Raw genomic sequence first — 20187 nt, forward strand, 5'->3', positions numbered from 1 at the left:
AAAAGCCTCCTAGAAGTTTTCATTACGCTTGGCAATCAGTCAAATGTTATTTAAAGATTCGCTCTTTGTTATTAGCTGTAATTTACATTGATTCCATTCTTGATGGTTGGTTATGCCTGTATCTTTGTATCATTCTTTCTTATCAAGTCTGTTCCCCGTGTGCTTTGATCGCACTTAACCATTCCTGTAATAAACAAGAGGACTGAGATCCTTTTGTCCTTCCCATTAATTGTTGTTCCTTTTGATCCCTCTGGAAGTAGTTCTCCAAGCCCTTCTAAAGCTTGCACCAGTTGTGTTCAACTGGGGATACCATGCGCTGACACGTTTTAGGGGGGTGGTCAAGACTAGGGAAAAATTTATAGGGACTGCAGAGGGAGATGAGACTGAAGCAGAGGAGGGAACTGCTCAGCACTTCGTTACGGGATGCCTCCTTCCCAAGTGATTCCCAGTCAGAAAGTTCCCAGCAAAAAGCCGGTAGGAGGCTCCAGAGAAACCGAGGCGTCTCCCGCCCCGCAGCGCCGCTCCTGAGCTGCCCAAAGAAGCACGGCGCGAACAGCTCCGCCTCGCGCTCAGCCCGCGCGCCCCGCCGCGGGACTAAGGCGGGAAACCGGAGGGGCGGCGAGCGCCATCTCGAATCACGCCGCCTCCTCTCGCGAGAGCAGCGGCGCCCAGGCAACGGTGGGACGCTGCAGCGATGGAGGCGGAGGAGGAGGAGGCGGCGGGCTCTGAGGCGTCGGTCTACCTGCAGAGTATCCTTCTGCCCCGCCGCAGCGTGCTCCCCTCGCCTGAGGCGGGCGGGCTTCGGGCTTTGCCGCCCCCTCGGTGCCCCTCTGTGCCCTCAGCTGACGGCCCGGGGCGGGAGCTGACCTCGTGGAGCTGTGAGGAAGGGACGAAGGAAAATGTTACGGGGTAGCGCTGGGAAGGGTGAACGTGCGGTTGTTGCCGCGTTGAGGCACCCCGACTGAGCCTCGGGGTAACGTTATCCCCTGTGGGGCTGAAAAGTGAAAATTCTTTACTGGAAGCCTCTCGTTGCCTCTTGTGTGTTAGTGTTGGTGGTGAAACACCACAGAGCGGCCGGTTCCACGCGGCGCTTTGGGTCAGATCATCCTTATTTCGTCAGGCACTGCCAATAGTGTAGCTCTCTTGCTAGGGTTAGGACGTAAGCCCATTAAAAAAGGAAAAAAGCTGCGTGGTGAGCTGAACAAAGTGCTCTGTCATTACGTGTTTAAACCAATCCAACAGCAACACAGCGTTTGTCGGGGGAATGTCGTGATTTTAAAGCTGTTAAAACGGTGTTCTGTGGTGTAATTGTATGCCTGGCTATCAGTATTTTTCACGTAAAGGTTTAGTCTGTGCGCTGTTGTTTGCATTGGTGCAAGGAAACAGCTTTTCCTTGTTTTCTTCTGAAAGTGTTTTACTTGTGAAGGCATACTGCGGATAGAGCTGCACTGAAAGATCTGATAATTGTGGAAAGAAGCAGTCAAAGGGGGGAGTCTGAGCTGAAGAACCGCCTGCAGGCCATGCAAAAGATAGCTTTAGAGAAAATAGCCTGAAAAGACTAGCAAACACGGTGTGGATAAGTTGGGATGTCGAAAATGTGGTTTAAATGTCTTTTATTTAAACTAATGTTGATAAATACTGCACTATGAAGTGAGGAAGGGGCTTAGGAATCCCAGAGAAGTGTTCAGATGTTTAGTTTTCAACATACATATCTGCATATTCATGTATATGGAAATAATCACGGAGTTCATTCAGGAATGTACCCAGGTGGTCACGCTGTGTGATGTGACCATTCTGTAAAGGGAGTGTGTCTGGTTAGTGGTGGAATATCTTAAGAAAAAAGGAAGTCTTAGGATATTACCCTAACTTGACAGTATTGATGTGTCTTTGTCCCAGATTCCCATCTGTTGCTGTCCCTGGTTTTAGAACAGTAATGGAAAGCTGTTCCTTGCTTTCGCTGTGCATTTGTGCCTTGCTGTCATTCTCATTTTCTTATGTAATTAGCAGTTCAGATGGGTATTTCTCTCTGTGTTGAATGTACAAAGTGCAGGGATTGGGATTTGTTTCGCTGCCATGTGGTCAGACCCTGCTTCTCAGTGTTCCTGTTGTTTGGGGGATCTGGCAGACAGCTGCAGTCCACCCTTATGCCCCAGTCCCTGGCTGTTAGCCCACCTTGGTTGGGACGCAGCTCCTGAAAGTCTTGCCATAACATAAACTATTACCACCTCAGTTCTCTTACATCATCCTCGTATCCTGGAATACTGTGCTGAGAAAAAGTGCATTAATTGAACTGTACGCTTTATTTCATCTGCCACTGAAGTTGAAATTCACGATCCAGATTACTTGTGTAATGGAGAACAGATGTAGACCTGCTGAAGCTCATCACTGGAGGGTGGGGCTCCTGTTGTTTTTATTTGCTTTTCCCTCTGAAAGAAAACACGATAACCTTTTTATTTTATGACTTCCTGCACAGTTCAGATATTAGAATTTAAATTTAAGAATCATTCCAGTTAGAGAATGAAGTTGTTACAGAGGAAGAAACCTGAGGTGCAGAGAGGCTGTGACTTGCATTTGAGTCCTCTGTTCCACATCTGCAGTAATTAGGGAAGAAAATATGAGGGCATGTCAAACAGGTGTTTGCCTTTACATACCTAAGCCTAGTTGGGAAGCTTACAAGAAGCATTTGTGCCAGCTTCCTATTTATGTATATGGTTTTTGTAGAAAGCATGTGGTGTAATTGTGCAGTTCTAGATACGCAGATGTGCTTTGACTTGATTACTGAAGGTTAGACCTTTATTCATGCAGAGATTTCACTCTTGTTTGTTTGTTTGTTTAGAAAGGAAAATGATGCCTTTCTAACTGTCACCTTAAGACTCAGGTCTTTACAAACGAAAGGTGGTTATTTCTTTAGGGGTAAGGCACGTGAGCCTTCTGGATGGTTGCAGTTCAGCTGATAGTTTGCATGCTGCAGTGCTGGGATCTTGAATCCAGGTTGAACTTTTGTATGTATTGCACTGCACAAACTGTAGCAAAAAGCTGTATTGTTGTGTATTTTTTGCCTTGTTTTAGTTGAAGACTTCAGATTAGGGAAGTGATATTAAGCTAGAAAATCATGGCTTTTTTCCCCATTTTCATTTTCTTTTGTAAAAAGAAGTTACCACTCAAAGTGGCTGTGTGTGAAGCAGTGAATTGCCAACCGTTCTTTAGAAGTTAATTCTAGTTTATTTACGTGGGTCATTTGTAGGCTAACTGATTTCCTAGGGAAACAGCCGTGCATCTTACAGAAAACATTTTGGTTGGACTTCCCAGAGCTGCCAGGCTGGTGGATGAGATGTTTATTTTAGTTCTGTTTCACACCATTTGTTATTTTAATGAAAAGTCTGGCTCTGAAGCATTTGGGGGAACTGTAAATAATTTGCAGTGGATTTTTACCGTTTCAGGATTCACTTCTCTTTGTACTGTGGATGTGCTGAGGTTATTATTTAAGGCTCTTGCTTCGGCTTTGGTGAAGTATTCAGTGTTTGATCTCTGATGTTCAGTTTTGCACTCGCCTCCATTTGGTGTGGTTAAGAGCAGGGCTGAGGGTGCTCATCACAGCTGGTTGTCCTTTGGGTGTGCATGCATCAGACGTTTCAGCCTTAACAAAACCTGCAGAAATTACTATCACAGACTACTCTAAGGATGATTATCAGTACGAAGAGGTAATTTGCTCAATTGATTATCTTACGCGATATCTGTAGTATTCATATTGGATTTTGTTGCTTCGCTTCAACATAAAAGTAGCTTAGGAGGAGCAGTGAAACCCTTTTCTCAAGTGTGATGATGAGTGGTCAGGAGAAGATTTGGTATGAGCTTTTGTTACACCTTTTATTTCAAAATTAAGTATTAAAAAGAAACGCGTGTATCCATTTCAGCTTATTGTTAATGAACAGAATCATAGACTCATGTAATTGTTTGAGTTGGAGGGGACCCTTAAAGGCCATCTAGTCCAACTGCCCTGCAATGAACAGGGAAACGTCCAGCCAGATCGGGATGCTCAGAGCCCATTTCAGCCTGACCTTCCATGTCTCCAAGGATTGGAAACAAAATGTAAACAGGCAAAACATTTTTAATGGGAATGAGATTGTTTTCAGTAGTGGTGATGGAGGTAGAAACAGTTGGGCTTGGGAAGATTCATAAAACATTGATACTGGTGCTCTAAATCCTTTCATTTAGGTGTCAGCAGATGATGAATTCAGTCTTCAGGAAGGTGACGAGGATCTGGCTGAGGCTCTGCAGGCTGTTCGACAGCAGGCTGAAGATGCTCACATTTTAGTAAGAACTTTATGACAAATCAATAAGACTGTGCTTTAGCTGGTTTTACTGGGTCAAAAAGTACACATCATCACTTAACTGAATTATGAGATATTTTGTGGAGAAGATTAAACTTTTTAGAAGTTTACTTAGGACTAAACATGTCACGATGGAAAAAGATAACTTGAGTTACCTACGTGCCATCTCCCTTTAACTTTCATTCATTTTATAGCTGTAAATCAAGTCATACTTCAGATACACAATTTGTTTTAAAACATGAGTAAAATCAATGAGGTTCTGTTTTATTTTGTGGGTAGAATGAATGAGAATGTGATCCCCCACGCAAGAGAGCAACTGCTTGTACTGAACACCCACAGAAATGTGTACCTGAATACTTTGCTGAAGGAGGTTGTTTCTATATTAAAAATAAAGAAGACACTGCTACATTGTGCTAAATTAGAAAATGATCACAGAATCATAGAGTGGCCTGGGTGGAAAAGGACCACAATGCTCATCCAGTTCCAGCCCCCTGCTGTGTGCAGGGTCACCAGCCAGCAGAGCAGGCTGCCCAGAGCCACATCCAGCCTGGCCCTGAATGCCTTTCACATACAGCATTAGTTTTGAGTGCCTATTATGTTTACAGTTGGATTTCAGAACATCATGTGATAGTTTGGAGTTGCACACTGGGATCATTATATTGCATTTTCCTAAATACAGTCTGCTTGAATTTATTGAGTTGTTGCAATCTAATGGAGAAGTGCTTTTCCCTGTCTTACAGCCTCATCGGGAAGCTATTATCTCACTAATATTTTGCCTTTGCAGAACAGACTGAGTTCAGGTTCTGAATGATTCTTACTGTCAGAATGGAGGAAAAATCTGTATTTTCTTTTGCTCCAATCAGTTCTGCCTTTGAGATGACACTTTGAGTAAAACCTAGCAATAGCCAAGTCTTGATGTGTTTTGAAGCAAGGGAAGGTCTTCAGAAGCTTTTAAAACTGATAGTTAACCAAACATTGGATAATGCTCTTCAGGGATAACTGCAGTTGTACCTATTTCAATGTGAGAACTGGTGTTCAAATGCAAATTGAAACCAGGAGCAATATCTTCTGTTATTTGACTGTGAAATAAGGAACTAATATTTTACTGCTCTTGATTGAGTTTTAAGGGAATGAAAAGGTATCTGTCCCATTTATTCCAACTGAAGATACTGTGAGCTTTACTTGAATCAAAAGAAAATGTAGTTTAATTCAAGATCTTGATTTCATACTCATGCTAGCAGGTGTCTGCCTTGCATCATTTTTTGAAGGCTTCAATTTTTGGAATTGGCTTCCATTATTTTGGAATTCAAATCATTATTTCCACCTCTAGACAGACAGCCATGGAAGCAAGAAGCAAGAATGAATATACTTGTTAGTTCCTGAATGGTTTTCATAAGGATGTGCAGTGTGTTTTGTGAGGCTCAAAGACTTCGGTGGTGCTGAGAACCAAGCGCTGCACACGTGCTTGCACTGACCCAAGTAGAAGCACCATGGCCATGAAGTAATACTGAATCAATGCTCCAGCTGTGAGCTAAGAGGCACGCTGGAAGGCTGTCTGCACACAGTAAATAATCAGCTTGGCTGCAATAAGTTACATCAGGTAATAACCGCATCCTCGGAGAGCTTCACTGCAATAGTGCCAAGTGATTCTTGTGTCTAGTTGCTGTTTATAGTAACCTGTATGCCTAATTCCTTATTGAAGATTGCCTTTCAGTGCTTCGTGCAAATGTTTATTTCAAAGAGAAATTTTACAGAGAAATCATGGATCAAGTGAGCATCCAGAAATATTTTAGCAGTTTGCCAAATGCAGGCACTCAACTCAGTAACTGTGGGTATTTGTAGCTACTGCATTTTCTTTGACACTCCATAAGAGAAAGGTCAAGTGTAACCAGGAAAACCTAATTCTTATTTTCAGACTTCCTTCGGAAGTCATTAGCACTAATTGCTAAATGAAGGAGAACAAACATAAGCAGACGAGGTGATGCATGTCAGCATTTTTTCACAACTTTAAAATACCGGTGTGTATGTATTAAAGCTATGTCTCTGCAGGGGATATTGAGGTTTTTATTTTTTTTTTTTTTTGTTGGCTTTTTTTTCCCCCTCTCCTGGGTTTGTGCCTGGGTGCAGTGGAGCTGTTGGTCTTTGCAGGAGTCTGGGGCTCCCTTGCCTGGAAATTGCCGTTTGAAGTGCACTTCTTCATGTTTGGATCCTCAGAGAAAAATGAGACAGATGGAGCCCTCATCTCTAAATGCTGTTTTCCCCCCCAGTCGGAGGCAGCTGATATAAAACAGAGTCGTGCAGGCCAAGGCATGATTTGCATAGTAGTGATTGTACTTACTGTTTCCGTTCCATTTGTCCTTTTCTGTCATAACTCATGATTCTTTTTTTTTTTTTTCTGTTCTCCTTGCTTTAAGACATTATAAAGTTATATCAAGTGTTTTGAAAAATGAGTATCAGAATGTTTTGCATATTAAAGGATGTTTTCAGCTGGTAGAGACACTAAGAAAAGGTTACAGAACTTCTGGAAAATCACGCAGATGAAAGAAAGCAGAGTGAGTTGCTTTCTTTAGTAGATAGAGCTTTTGCACTTGTGTTCCGAGACCTTTATTTTTTAGTATCCCAGATGGTAACCTGGAGCCACATTGCCATCATTAACCTTCCGTTTTGCTGTGTAGGTTTGATTATTTCGTTTGATCTCGTTACAAAATCTTTGAATCTTTTTTTTTTTGTTGTTGTTGTTCCTGCTTTTCCAATCTGAGTTTTACAGAAACGTTCCAGCTTGTCTTCAAGAGAAATGATTTACCTAATGTTAATTTTTCTTCACTGAGCAAAAAATCCTCCAAGTATTGTGGAAATCTATAGGGTTAAGTGCTTGGTGACTGATTTCTTGGTCATGTGTGCAATCCTTATGCTCAGAGTCTTTTGAGGATTTTAATTCAAAGAGAAGTATTTAGTTGAGAACAAATAATTTCAAGGTTTCTGACTGTTGAGTCAAAAGAATGTTTTTGTCTATGTGGCTGCTGTTGGGGGTCTGTTCACTCCCAAGATATTAATTGCTTCTTCCTCATTTCTAAAGAGGTAAATATAGACAAAAAATCACTGCTTGCTGTTCTGGGGATGTAAAGTAAGTGGTTAGCCTAATATTGCTCCTGAGGGCTGCAATAGAACTAGGACTTTCCCTAGTTTTCCGGAAGCTCTCTTCCAATAGTGTACAAATGGCTGCACTCATTTTTCCCTATGTTGTTCTCTGCTCAGGTCCTGAAATGATTCTCAGTGCTAGTAGCTAGCTAATAAATTCTCCTCTGCACGGATGAAATGGATTCCTCTCTTATTTCCATTTATTAAAGGAATCAAGCTGTGTTATTTCTTCCCAAGACTGGCTTTACAGATGTGCTTGGGAAACTGCAAGGGATGATACCAAACGTAGACATCAGACTTAGAATAAAGGAAGAAAAGCAAGAGTGAGAGTGCAACTGCCATGTCTGCAGATGTGCTCTTCGTTTCACATATTGCCACAGTTAGAAAGTAGACCTATCTGATGATATACTGTATTTCCAATAATGAATATATGCTAAATATTGTGCTGTACTTGGCACGTTGTAGTATCCCTACAATGCCTTGATCTTGCCCATTCACTTTCTCTGTCTGTTAGGCAGGTTGCTTGAATCGAACGCTTTGTTTCATACAAAATGGCCATGAGATCATCCAGTGTAGAGAATGCCTCACATTTTTATTTCATTGGGAGAAATGCCTTTATCTCCAGGTCATTTATGCAGTCATGTTGATGGAGCACCTCCTCTCCTCCTCCTTCTCTGACCTTGCTGGCTGCAGGGCTGTGTCTCTCCCATCTCTCGCTCCTCTCTCCAGCTGCTGTTGTGCAGCCGTTTCTCCCTTCCTGATGTCTGCTCTCCCATAGATGCACCCAGTGTCGCCCAGCTCCTTTGGGAGCAACTGGAGCTGGGTCTGACATGACGTGGGGCACCACTGGGTCCTGCTCTCAGGGCTGCACTCAGTCTTAGTAGCTTGTGTTATTGACCAAGTCCATTATAACGTTTTGCCCAAGGTGAAGGAAGAGCTATGCACTGAGTTAGCTGAATGCAGTTAGGTGAAGTAAAGAAATTGTTATTACAACAATAAGGTCTGAAAGGCGTTTTTCCTCTCGTAAAATCTCGGTCTTGTTTTGATTCAGCTTTTGGCAACTGTCCTTAACCCATGAGTTGACCTTATTTAGCAGCTGTTTATACTGATGGTGGCACTGGAGGCTGGACATGAAGCCTCGGTGTACCATCTGCTTTCTGCTAACGCTTGTAGGGGTGCTGTCTGACACTTCACTGTCTGCGTATGGATGTTAAGAGGAAAAGGAAACACTGGTTTTTGTGGGGCTTCCCAAGATGTCTCATTATGGAGATGCAGCTCTTTGATTTTTTCCATTATATAACAGACGAGTAAGTCACTTTACTGTCATCTACCAAAGAATACAGATGCCCAAGGTGGAGCACTGATTTCCTCACGGGTAGCTTTGAAGGTTGTCAAAGGGACGTGAGAACTAATATTTCCTCTCTGCTCAGTGACAGAGACACATCCATTAGTTCAACTAGTTTCAGACCCTTATCAGTTTATGCCAGGTTCAGAGTAGTTGCTTAAATCAGGTAATTTTTTACTTAGTCCCTGTAACCTTCCGTAGATACTAGAAGGTATTAGATCAGTGATTGCAGATGTGATAAGCAAAGAGAAGTGAGGCATTCAACTGTACTCCAATAGATCTGTGACTTCAGATGACTTCAGAAATAGTGATAACTACATTTCTTTTGTAGGTTTAATAAAAAATACCATGTTCTAATTTCAGGCTTCCAAAGCAGCTCTGACTTCAGAGAAATCGGTGTCTGAAATACCTGAAGCGATGGATGACTTCTTCTGCAATTTTCTGGCTGGTCTGGGTATGTCCAGAACCCTTAACTGCTTCCAAACTGAATGGTGAGACATTTTAAATAACGGGGTAATAGGATATGATAGGAATAATAGGAAGGGAAGCTCAGGATTCAGGTATTTCAGGCTGTGTTTCCAGAAAACTTCCAGAATGAGTCCCAAATATGCAGCGTTCTACTGGACAAATAAATGTGTTAGATGAGAACTGTTGTTTTTAGGACAGATTTTCCCAAAACCTGAATCCAGGGAGCTGTTGAACAGGTACCTTTGAAGGTGCTCACCTATCTCCAGGTGTTTGTAAGCCTGTGGTGATCACGGCCTAGGGCCTCTTTTGTGACCAGTGAAGAGAAATGCCTCGTTTATGAGTGTTGTTTAAATATACTCTTATCTTCACTGACTACCACAGAAGACTAGAAACCAGCTGCAATCCAGAAATTGGTGATTGATGAAGTAAGTCCAGTGCAAAATGACCAGCATTTCATTTCAGTGGTGCTGAGAAATACCGTGTGTCTGCTATTTTCTTGCTTTCCAAAACCTGGGCGCTCACTTAAACACCGAATGCTTTGTAGTGTATCATAGTACTGAGTCTGTTTTACTTGCTTTGCATGAATTTGGGCGTTTTTTGTAGACCTGCTGTGTTGAATAAGCAAAGTCTTTGACACTTTGTATGACTTAGTAAGTCAGTCAAAACAGTATGGTAGCTGGCTTGCTTTCGTTTATTCATTTCAGTGTGACTTAAATGATGGTTAGGAAGGAGCACTGTGGTTCTGTACTTGTTACAGCAGTAGGACTGATATGAGCAGTGTAATGGGAAAATGTTTAGCAATTTTTATGGGCAAAGATAATTAATACTGGATGGATATAAATAGTGACCTTTTTGTGAAACTACAGCTTCCTTTGAAGCGTTTACTGTCTGAATTTGTCTCGGTGGCAAAATTCAAATTGCTTTTTAACAGAGCAAGAGCAGGTTTTAGCGGGCTCTGTCTTGTAACTCCTGAGGTGTCCATGCAATTTTTGTTCCTCTGTGAGTAGTATGTTTAATTTCAGTAGCATTACCAATAAGCTCAGTGTGTCAGGATATAGTCCTACTGTATAGCAACTAGCTGCGTTAATACCTGATTTCAAAACCTTACTTCCTGTTGGTTTGAGATAGATAATTGACAGTGTTAATGAAAGTGAGGGCAGATTAGTGTACTCGGGTTCCTCATTATGTATTGGGACGGCTCTCTTGGTCTCACGCTGTGGTGATCAAGTACTAATGGAATTTCAAATGAGAAATTAATTAACGTAGAGAAAATTTATCAAAAGGGCTGCTTTGAAATAATTGTCTGTCTGAGATCTAAAGGTCACTTAAATTGAAGCAAATGATCTGTTTATTTCAGAGCTTGAAAAAAACATTTTGGTATGCTGTCCAGCACATAGGTATATAAGTAAAATAATCATGATCATATGAGAGGTCATGATCATTTTATTTTAAGGCAAACTCATTATTTTTTTGATGCCTTAAAAAAATTCATTGCATTCTCAGTCATTTTCTTCACTTAAGTATTTTTTGCACATTTTTTTTCCTTCCAACTGTACTTTAAAGAAATTAAAATTAGGGTTAACATTAAATTGCATATTCTAAAAGTAATTTAAACTTTCTGTTCCTTTGATATACGAGAATTTACAGTGCTTTTGTTGCTCGTGAAATACACTGGATTGACAGCTCTTGCAGTATGAAGTGCATGAGCTGATCAGCTGTGAATTGATATATCTGACAGTCTGCAGCTCCTAATCCCAGAGAGCTCACTGCTGCTGGCTGCCTGGAACCAGTCTGATGAGCAGATGAGGCATTTGCTGCTCACACACAGCATGGAGCTATTGCTGCCTTTAGTTAGTAAACTCAATTGGTGGCTTATCTCCGAGTGTTTTAGAGACCTAGAGATGCTTCACTTGGGAACAAAATGAGCCCTGCGGGCAAATTACAGAAATATGATTTGAAAATTCTTTTCTTTTTAACGTGGTTAAAGTTGTGAATAAACTTATGTGATCGTACCAGGTGAAAAGCTGTCTGATTCTCTAGTATGCCTTGAAAAGTTGGTCTGGGTCATGCATAACAGAGCATTTGAAGCAAAGCTGCCATGTCTTCCCTGAGTATAAGGGCAGATTCATTTAAAACCTTTTCTGGTAGAGGAAAATGGATATAGATTGTGATCCTCCACGTCATAACTCCCTGAAGACAGTGGAAGCAATCTGCTTGTTTCAGACAGACCAAAGTTTCTTCTGTTGTGGGTTCTCCTTTGCCTCGAAGTCGTATTGTGCCCCAGGCTCATAAATCCTGAGAGAAATGGGGCTTATTAGTTCCAGAACACCATCACACTGAAACAGATTCAGTTTTTTTCAATTAGAGCTGGCAAGGAATAGTCAAGTAGCTTCAAGTTTGCTTGCAAACCCCAAGTGGGGGTTATGCATATTGTCTTGCTCTTGATGCCAGGCGTCATGCCGAGTGTCTGTCTACGAAGACGAGAATAAAAATCAGTTGTTCCCAGCTTTTCCTTTATTCCCATTCTTGAGGTCATGCAGAGGAATCAGTTGTGGTTCTCAGCTTGAGCTTGTTATGATTGAAACATGTCTGTGTAGGAATGTCAGCTTGGATGTATAGGGCACTTGCAATGCACTAAGTGAATACACTTTGCATGTTTTGGATCAGGAGCAAATAAAAGTATTTCCTGATACTGTTCGTGTACACTAGTTACACATTCAGTGTGTAACTTCTCACTTAATCACAGAAGCATAAATTCATATTTATTTAATTGGTCTCTTGCTGCAGGAGATGGAAGCTTAGATCTTCTTTGTCTTAATCTAGTTTGGCACAAGTCACTTGCCCACAGAGCAAGCATAACATGATAATATGAATTTTCTACTTATATGCCACGATAATAGATTGGAAGAATACACCAGGGCTTTGTTTTTTTGCTCATTTCTTTGTTAGCCTTCTGTTGAAACTGTTGAAGGGTTTATCAATTAAAATGATAATTTCCTGTAAGAAATTCTTGTAAAAGCTGAAACTTGAAATTATAGTTCCTGAATGAATCTCTAGGTGAGTTACCCTTTGATAAAAGATTATCCTCAGCTGTCTATCAGTTAGTTTAATTGCGTGGCCTGTCTGCAACCTGATTGCTTTAGAGCTCTTAGAAGCTTGAATTCAGTGTAATTGATGAAGTAGTAATGTATTATTATAAGTCAGCCTGCCCTGGGCTTTGATCATAAGATCATAGTTGGCCATCTGTTCCTGCAGGTTCCAAATTCTTAGTTAATTGTAAGTGGTGATTCAAGAATTAAAACTCATTTGTTCTGAAAACCTTAAAAAAAGAAAAAAAGCTCATGTGTGCACAGAACTAATTTCATTTTGCATCACAGTTCCTTTCTGTAATGGAATGAAATGAGAGCAAGAACTAATTGGCCGTCAGCTAGGCATGCAGGAGCTGTCTGAGTTTTACAGGACTGGCTTGATGAAATGAAGTCTCGCAATGCTCTGTGTTTTTCTATTCCACTTCTACTGTGTGCCCAAAAACCTTCGTTTCTGGGAGAGCTCTTAGATGACAGCGAGTTTGTCAGCATTAATTGTATTCCGTTAAAATTATCTTTCAGAGATTTCAGCTCTTCTGGAGGCTGACTTCACCCATTATCCGTGTCTGACACGTCCTCGTGTAGAAAGTTGGTATTTTTTGCGAAGTGCAGTTGGGGCATTCAGTGAAGAAATTTTCCTGGCAAATAGATTGATAGATTTATGGTCATGGGCATTGAGAAGTGCCCTTCAGTATTTTTGGTAGGAATTGTATCTGCACATCAGTCAGTAATCATAAAATAAATGAGCTTCCTTCTTGACATTAGAAGACTGTTGCTGCTGTAATTTGCTTAAGAAAACAAAGTGAAGAAGCAATGAGTTCTGCTTTGGACACATTCAGCTTAATCTTTCAAAATCCTAATGTCTTTTGGTGTCAAATGTGAATGACAGCTTAATCTGTAGGAATGAGCGTTTCTACAGCTGCCCATAGAATTCAGATAAGCAGCTGACTCTGGGAAGTCATTTGGATACAGGGGTTTCTAACATTCCCCTGCATTTTTTTTTGAAAGATCTCAGGTAACAGTTGCTTATTAAGTGAGAGTCCCCTGTTCTGTAGAACTTCTCGTTTCTGCAGCCTGGTTTCTTGATCTAGGAATGCTGCGCTTACTGACTGTTGAGTTTCCTGTGAAATTATGTTCCTGTCATTTCTTTTTGTGAGTTTCTTCCAGCTGCAGTCAAGATGAGCAGGGATAAAGCTCCTATGCTTGGTTTTCATCTGATAAGAACTACTTACAGTTCTTGCTGAACTTACGTGGAGCTGATATCATGGCTGCACAATGTCTTTATCTTCAGTGTGTCTCTAGAAGGTTGTACCAGCTGAAGGCCCTCCCCTTCCTTCTTTCAGGATAGAAACAAAGAAAGAAATAAAAGTTTTGTACTTAGATGAACTGGGTTCCAGAATAATCTCTGTAGCGTGGACATGCAGGGAAATATCCTATGATTGTACATATGTGCTTGAACCTTGCTATGCTTTGGAATGCTTGGGCAGATCCTCATAGCTTCCAGTCATTCCTTGAACAAGCGTGGCGTCTGCAGAACGTTTTCTGTGATGACGTTCACCTTTTTGCTGAATCCTTTTGAACATTTCTGTTTGTTGTTTTTTTTTGTTATAGAAGGTACTTAGATACTTTCAGCTGCTCCTCATTTAAATGTCTTTAAACCAAGACTAAAAATAATAGTGTCAAAGCTTGTCTTTTTATTGCCTCTTAGGTTCGTCTTAGCTTGTTCTGTTGATGTCCTTTCAGAAGGTGAACATTACTGGAAGGTACCGATCTGTGACTGAATGGCTCAAGTCCCACAGCTGTGGGAAGCACTGTGCTAATTGCTGATGATTATGAAAGAGTTAAATGCCTTCAGTTAGCAAATACCTGCCTTTGTAATTTCTATAAATGCTGACATGAGAGGGCAAACACCAGTGATCTGAGAAATAGGAAACGTGGAATAAAATCTCCTTCCGTCTTCTCCTAGGTATGAACTCGTAGAGAGAGGTGTGTTCACAGCCAAAGACGTTGGGTTTGTGCCAGCTGTGTATACCTGCAACCAGCAACTGAAGGCTGAGAATATGCGTTTGAAAGAAGATCTGGACAACTATAAACGTGCTGCTAAGTATGTCATGTGGTGTAAGGAAACGTTGATACGCAGCAGTCAGTGACCAGATAAAGTAAACCCAAGTGCTTAATGGAAAGAATAAATTCGTGTTCATTATGCTGCCTGCATGTGTTTATACTTTTAGGTGACAATTGCAATTAAAGCTTAACTTATTTTCTGTGTTCTTTTGGAAACAAAAATCTTGGTTTTTGTCTTTACTGGGCTATATAACAGAATTTTCAAGATGCAATGATCAGAATAAATTAATGCAAAGAATCAAGAGGTTATGTTGTAGAAGAAGGACCTAAATTATCATTCGTATTATGTAGTAACATATCATACTATAAATTAGAACTACTGCAAAATGTCAGCATAGAAAAAAAAACTATTTACTTTCTTCTTAAAAAGGAGGCAAGAAATCAATCACTTTGGTCTTAGCAGTATGTCAGTATAAATAACCTTCATTGATTGCATTTATGTGTAAATTGCAGTTGGTGATGTTCCAAGTCAGTTGTACTAAAGATATGAGAGTTAAAATATTTAGCCTGTGTAGTGGAGATGCAGTCTTTTCTGAAGGAAGGTCGATCTGCCCGTGTTCTGTAGGAATTAACCTTCAGAGATAACATCACACTTTGCTTTGATTTTTTCCTACTGCTTCGTTTCAAAACATGGGCCTGTAGAAACCACGGAAGCAATGAGTAAGACAACCAGCCAAACTAAGTAACTCTCCATCTTTCTGGTTTTTGTCTAGATTGGTCAAGATATCTGTTTTCGTTAACATCTATATGGGCAACAGCTACTTAGATCTTAAGTAGTCATTATCACCAGCAGTGATTATAATCAAATTATTTTCCAGAGATAATGTTTTATTACGTTTTAATTGGAAAAAGTAGTTGACTGTTGGCTAATAGTCTATTGTAAACAGCTTTAATAAAGTCAAACAGTGCACCATCAATTAGACTGGAAGATGGGCCATGTATAAAACGCTCCTTTATTTTTATCTGCAGTTTCTTTGGACATTGGTTTTGAGTGCTGAGTGTCTCCTGTGTACATTGGAGGGCAAGGAGCTCTCACATGCACAGTAGAAGACAGCAGTATAGAGCCTGGCCCTTCTGAAATGCATTATTGTCAGTAGTTCTTTTTTTGATAGGACTTAAACCAGCAGTGGGCAAATTCCATAGTTTGGCATTTACTGTTAAATACTGCACTTGCTCCATCTGTATCATATGAAAACAGTGGTACAGTTTCTCCTCCTTTCTGCAGTGGTAGGGAGAACTTTCGCAGTCTTTCTGCTGGTATCACGGTTGAATGTCCGTAATTGTGGAACAGTTTGTAACAGTGGTACTTATTTCACTTGTCAACATTTTTAATATAAAATGTTCTTCTTTGTTTTCATTAGTACAGTTCGTTTCACTTATTTGTTTTGAGTATTCTATGAATTGAAACAGCACTGTTTGTGGAATAGAGAGGGAAACAGAGAGGTTTTGCTGTGCTGGTAGTGAGTTAGCGTTTCCTTGTCTTTAGGCTAAGCCTTGGCTGTGACACCTGGCTCTATCTGCTTCTGTTGAGGTGTTTCATGAGATTTTTCTTGTTCGTCCATTCAATAACCAGAGTCAGTCAGTACCTTTGATAAAGCTAGTATTTGTCAGGAGTCAAAATTACCTAGAGGACAACTCGGGTTTTCTAATATTGTGAGAAAGAATTCACCAACTTGCACTCGCATCAGGATGCCTAAGAGCTCTGAAGAAATGCTGATTTGACTGGTTAAAAAATGATGATGTCATTTCAAAGAAAGACTCGTATTTTGCCACGTGGATCTCTCAGAAAGCTTTCATGGTCAGAATGCAGTGCTGTGAAGCTTTTAATCACATTCGGTATTTCTGAGCTTGCTGCTCTTGACAACCTTCAGCTGAAAAGAGGCCGTGTTGGGACTGAAAGCAGTATGGGGGCCCAGGTTAAATGGCTGTTAAGCAGTTCCCTTCTGCAATAACGTTGTTCGACAACTGGTGGAAGGGTGTTTAGAAGGGAAATGCAATTTTGGGTGTATTAATGTAGCATTTACATGATTGCATGACAAGCAGTGAGCAAATAGAGTGGATTTCGGTCTGTCGGTTGTGTTTCACTGTGACTTTTCGTTGTTTATAGGGAAAATGACAACTGATCTCACAGACTGTATGCAGCAAGCGTACGTGTCTAACAGATTGTCCAATATCTGAAGTCATCTTGAAATATAACAAAATCCCTCAGATGTATATATTAAAAGAAATAAATCAGCCATTCCCTTAAAGCTTAGATATTCTAGTAACGTTGAAATAAATTACTAAAAACAGGCATACTCAGGTAGGAATAGGTTTGTTGTGTAACAATAGTTAAGATATACTGAAGTGTACTCCATTTAGTTTCATCTTGAAAGCCACAGCTCTCTGATCCTTTGATAAGGGATGCTGTCTGCTGTATTTCTCTAATAGTGGCATAGATATTCTTCTTAATACACAAGAAACACCTGAAAACATTATCTCTAGAAATCGTTGGCTCTCAAAGTAAACTAATTTAATTGGTTTTCTTCAGTGATGACTTGTCATTCAAGAATTTAATGTTACAGTAACACTCTTTGGTTGTGAGGTGAATAATGAATTATGAGTTCATAACTACGTTAAACTCTGGCTCTCTAATTTTAAGTGCCTTGATATTTTCCTGTGACCAGATCCTTTTCTTGCTTCTGTGTTTAAATGTATAGGTAGACCACGTGATGAGAAATCAATTGTAAGATTGCATTAGTCACATGGACTGCTGTGATAGAAATTCTTTAAACTATTAGGAATTTATTTAGTAGATTGAATGAAAATTGCTTAGGGTCTCTGTCAGTGCATTTTATAAGTACACAAATACCAATTAGGAGGTGAAAATATTTGCAGGTAGCTTTGTGCCTTGAGTTTTGGAAACATGCTCACAAGTTACAGGCAGTGCAATGGTTAAAAACAAAGCAGTCTAGGAAAACGTATGGATTATTGCTATTCCTGCTATCACCAGCAGTAAAATCAGTTGATTCCTACCGCTCTGCCAAAATGTTCACAATGCTGCACTTGTTTATTCATTTACACCATGAAAAAATACAGAAGGTTCACACTTCCGTGTTGTGCACCATACTTAAACTTACGTCTTTAATTATGTGGTACTTTTAACATTCTTGATGCTAGATAGATTCAATAAAAGCAGGAGGAGATACACTTTCTAACATTCTCTTTATGTTGATGAATATTCCTAAGGTTACATCTTTCAGCATCTTGGACAACTGGCTTCCACATGAATTTTGTTGGAACAAGGCACGAGACTTACCTTCGAAAATCCCTACTTGGTTTTATTGAGCTCTGCCTTCTTCTGCCATTTATAACAAACTGCTTGAGAGGAGTTTAAGCGGATAGGCGTGCGGTCTCTGACGTGTATCTCAACCAAGCCATCTGCTTAGCTTAGAAGGACTGGGTTTTGTATTGCAGGTCTTATGGCAAGTCAGATTTTATGTGATGGTGTTACGATGGAGGCGTTTTGCAGAACTGTACTAAAATCAGTGATGATTCATTTACCTCTCAATTTGTTTGCCATCCTCATGAGTTTCAGCAGAATCATTAATCTGTACTTTATATCCCTGTGTCAGTGTTCCAAGTTATTCTGTTTCACAACTGTAGTGTGTGTGTACACAAAGCTATGTATGTGCCTGCAGCTTTATGGAGTCTTTTTCTAGTGGTTTCTGCAGGGGAATTCCTGCCTGTTTGCATTTCTCTGTCAGCTTTGACTGCTATACACTGTCATTAAATTCACACTGTGCTTTTCTTCAAGTCTTTTTGACTGTTGCTGCTACAAGCAGTGATTCACATATAAATATGATAGTTTGTATCAGTAGTAAATAAAGCAAAATGTGCACATATAGTGAATATATATTATTTGTACTATTAAATACAAGGCATTTTATATGCAATACTTACAGGTCCTGTTTCTGGACCTGTAATTTTTGCATGCACTCTTGTCACAGTGGTTTTCCTAACAATTCCACTCCTCTGTTGAGGATGAAATGAGCTTTATTTCTGCAAAGAGCAAATATCCGATTTCTGTGCAAGGTAATTTCAAGCTGCCTTTGTAATTTAATAATGCATGTACTAATCTTTCCTACCAAATACACTTAAGTAAGAGCGAGGAGAATCCTTATATAGTAAATATGCAGAGGGGTATTTTAAGTTTACAGAGGAAAGTGTCTGTCCCCTGCCTGTACGTAGAATATGCTTAAAGAAAAACAGGTTTTTGGTATGTTTGCAGTTAATTTTGAAATTGATCTTTTCCTGCCTGCTGTGATGTACAGAGGATGGTGCCTGGGAATAGGCTGCATGCTATTGGGTAGAGCCTAGAACTTTTCTAGTGTAGTTTTCTTCCAGAAACGCTCTAAACACATGCATTTATAGGGCACCAGGGCACTTCTCCATCTGTCTGTGTCTGTCCAATACGTCCTGCTAACTCTGAGGTTTATAATGCCAGAATCCCGATGGATTCCACCTAAAGGAACAGAGGAAAAGTAATGAGGTGAAGAGTCTCCATGGTTTTGTATGCCACTAAGCAACAGAAAACCTCGAAGTGTATTTTTCTTTTTTACCACAGGGCATACTAGCAGGTCTCACACTTGGATACAGTATATATGTGCATATCTGAATATGTATTCTGTGTGAATTCAGCACACAGTAGGAGGAAGCTAATACATTTCTCATGCATTTTCTGTTTACGTGCAGCAAAGCAAAAGAGGCTTTCCTAAAAGTGCAGAAAGAACGTGACTTCCATAGGATGCACCATAAGCGAGTGGTCCAGGAGAAAAACAGACTCATATGTGACATTAAAAGGTAAAAAAACAAAAGGATTTTGCTTTATGTAAAAATAACATCTTCAGTTGTTACCTGGTGTGTGGAAACTGTTAGGTCATGGACTGAACCAGTGATTGAGCATCTGGTGACGAGGCATGGCTTGTGCCAGGAGCACAAGTGAGAGCATTCACTTGCATGACTGCAAGTGTGGACCCAGAGGCTGCCCCTCTGTAACCTCATGTAAGGGCTGGTAGCTGAGAGGGGAACATCTCTGTTGGGAGATCACTTCTCACCAAAAACTACCAGGGAGCCCTCACCTTTAGAATGAAGTAAGCTATTCCTTTCTTAGTCCTGGCTTATGACTAATGCCTTTCCCAGCTTGGCCTCCCACCAGGTTTTTAGGACATTTCCTATTTCTCTTCACCTGATACACCTGGAAATAAGATAATATAGAGGCATTTAAAGTGCTGAAGTAAAGCTGGTTATGTGAAACTTACTACGATGCTTTGATTGCAAAAAAAGCTCAAACTAGGCTGTTGGTATTGAGTTAAACTAATTCGTTTCAGGAAGTTTAATTTCATAATTCTGACATTCAGAAAGCATAGTAGAACTCAGTTTACTTTTGTGTCTCTTTCTCTCAACAAGTACATCTTGTATGTTGTCCATATGAAAATCATTGGGCCAGCTGGAGGAGCTGAGTCTAGAATCTTTTTGCACATTTCTGCCCATTTATTAGTTTTAAAGCAAAACCGTGGGGTGCTTTATACCCACAGCTCCAAATATTTCCTGGAATTCTGGCCTGTCACTATTGTTATCATTACGTGCAACAGAAGCTATGAGTTCTATGCATTTAACTTTCAAATCCATATGTATTAATGCAGGAGAGCACTGT

At 40.3% G+C, this 20187-nt stretch overlaps 1 protein-coding gene across 1 annotated transcript in view; it reads left to right on the forward strand.

The window, feature by feature from the left end:
• Positions 1–694: 694 nt before the first annotated feature.
• SPAG16 (sperm associated antigen 16) overlaps positions 695–20187 on the forward strand; it is a gene marked incomplete at both ends in the record, with an annotated part of 350116 nt that continues 330623 nt past the window's right edge. The window contains 6 exons of the mRNA XM_079538894.1: positions 695–749; positions 3655–3701; positions 4216–4314; positions 9178–9305; positions 14335–14472; positions 19227–19334. Of these exons, the coding sequence (XP_079395020.1) occupies positions 695–749; positions 3655–3701; positions 4216–4314; positions 9178–9305; positions 14335–14472; positions 19227–19334 (575 nt within the window). The remainder of the gene's footprint in view (positions 750–3654; positions 3702–4215; positions 4315–9177; positions 9306–14334; positions 14473–19226; positions 19335–20187) is intronic.

The sequence above is a fragment of the Tetrao urogallus genome (assembly GCF_951394365.1).
Source record: "Tetrao urogallus genome assembly, chromosome: 8".
In the NCBI taxonomy this organism is placed as follows: Eukaryota; Metazoa; Chordata; class Aves; order Galliformes; family Phasianidae; genus Tetrao; species Tetrao urogallus.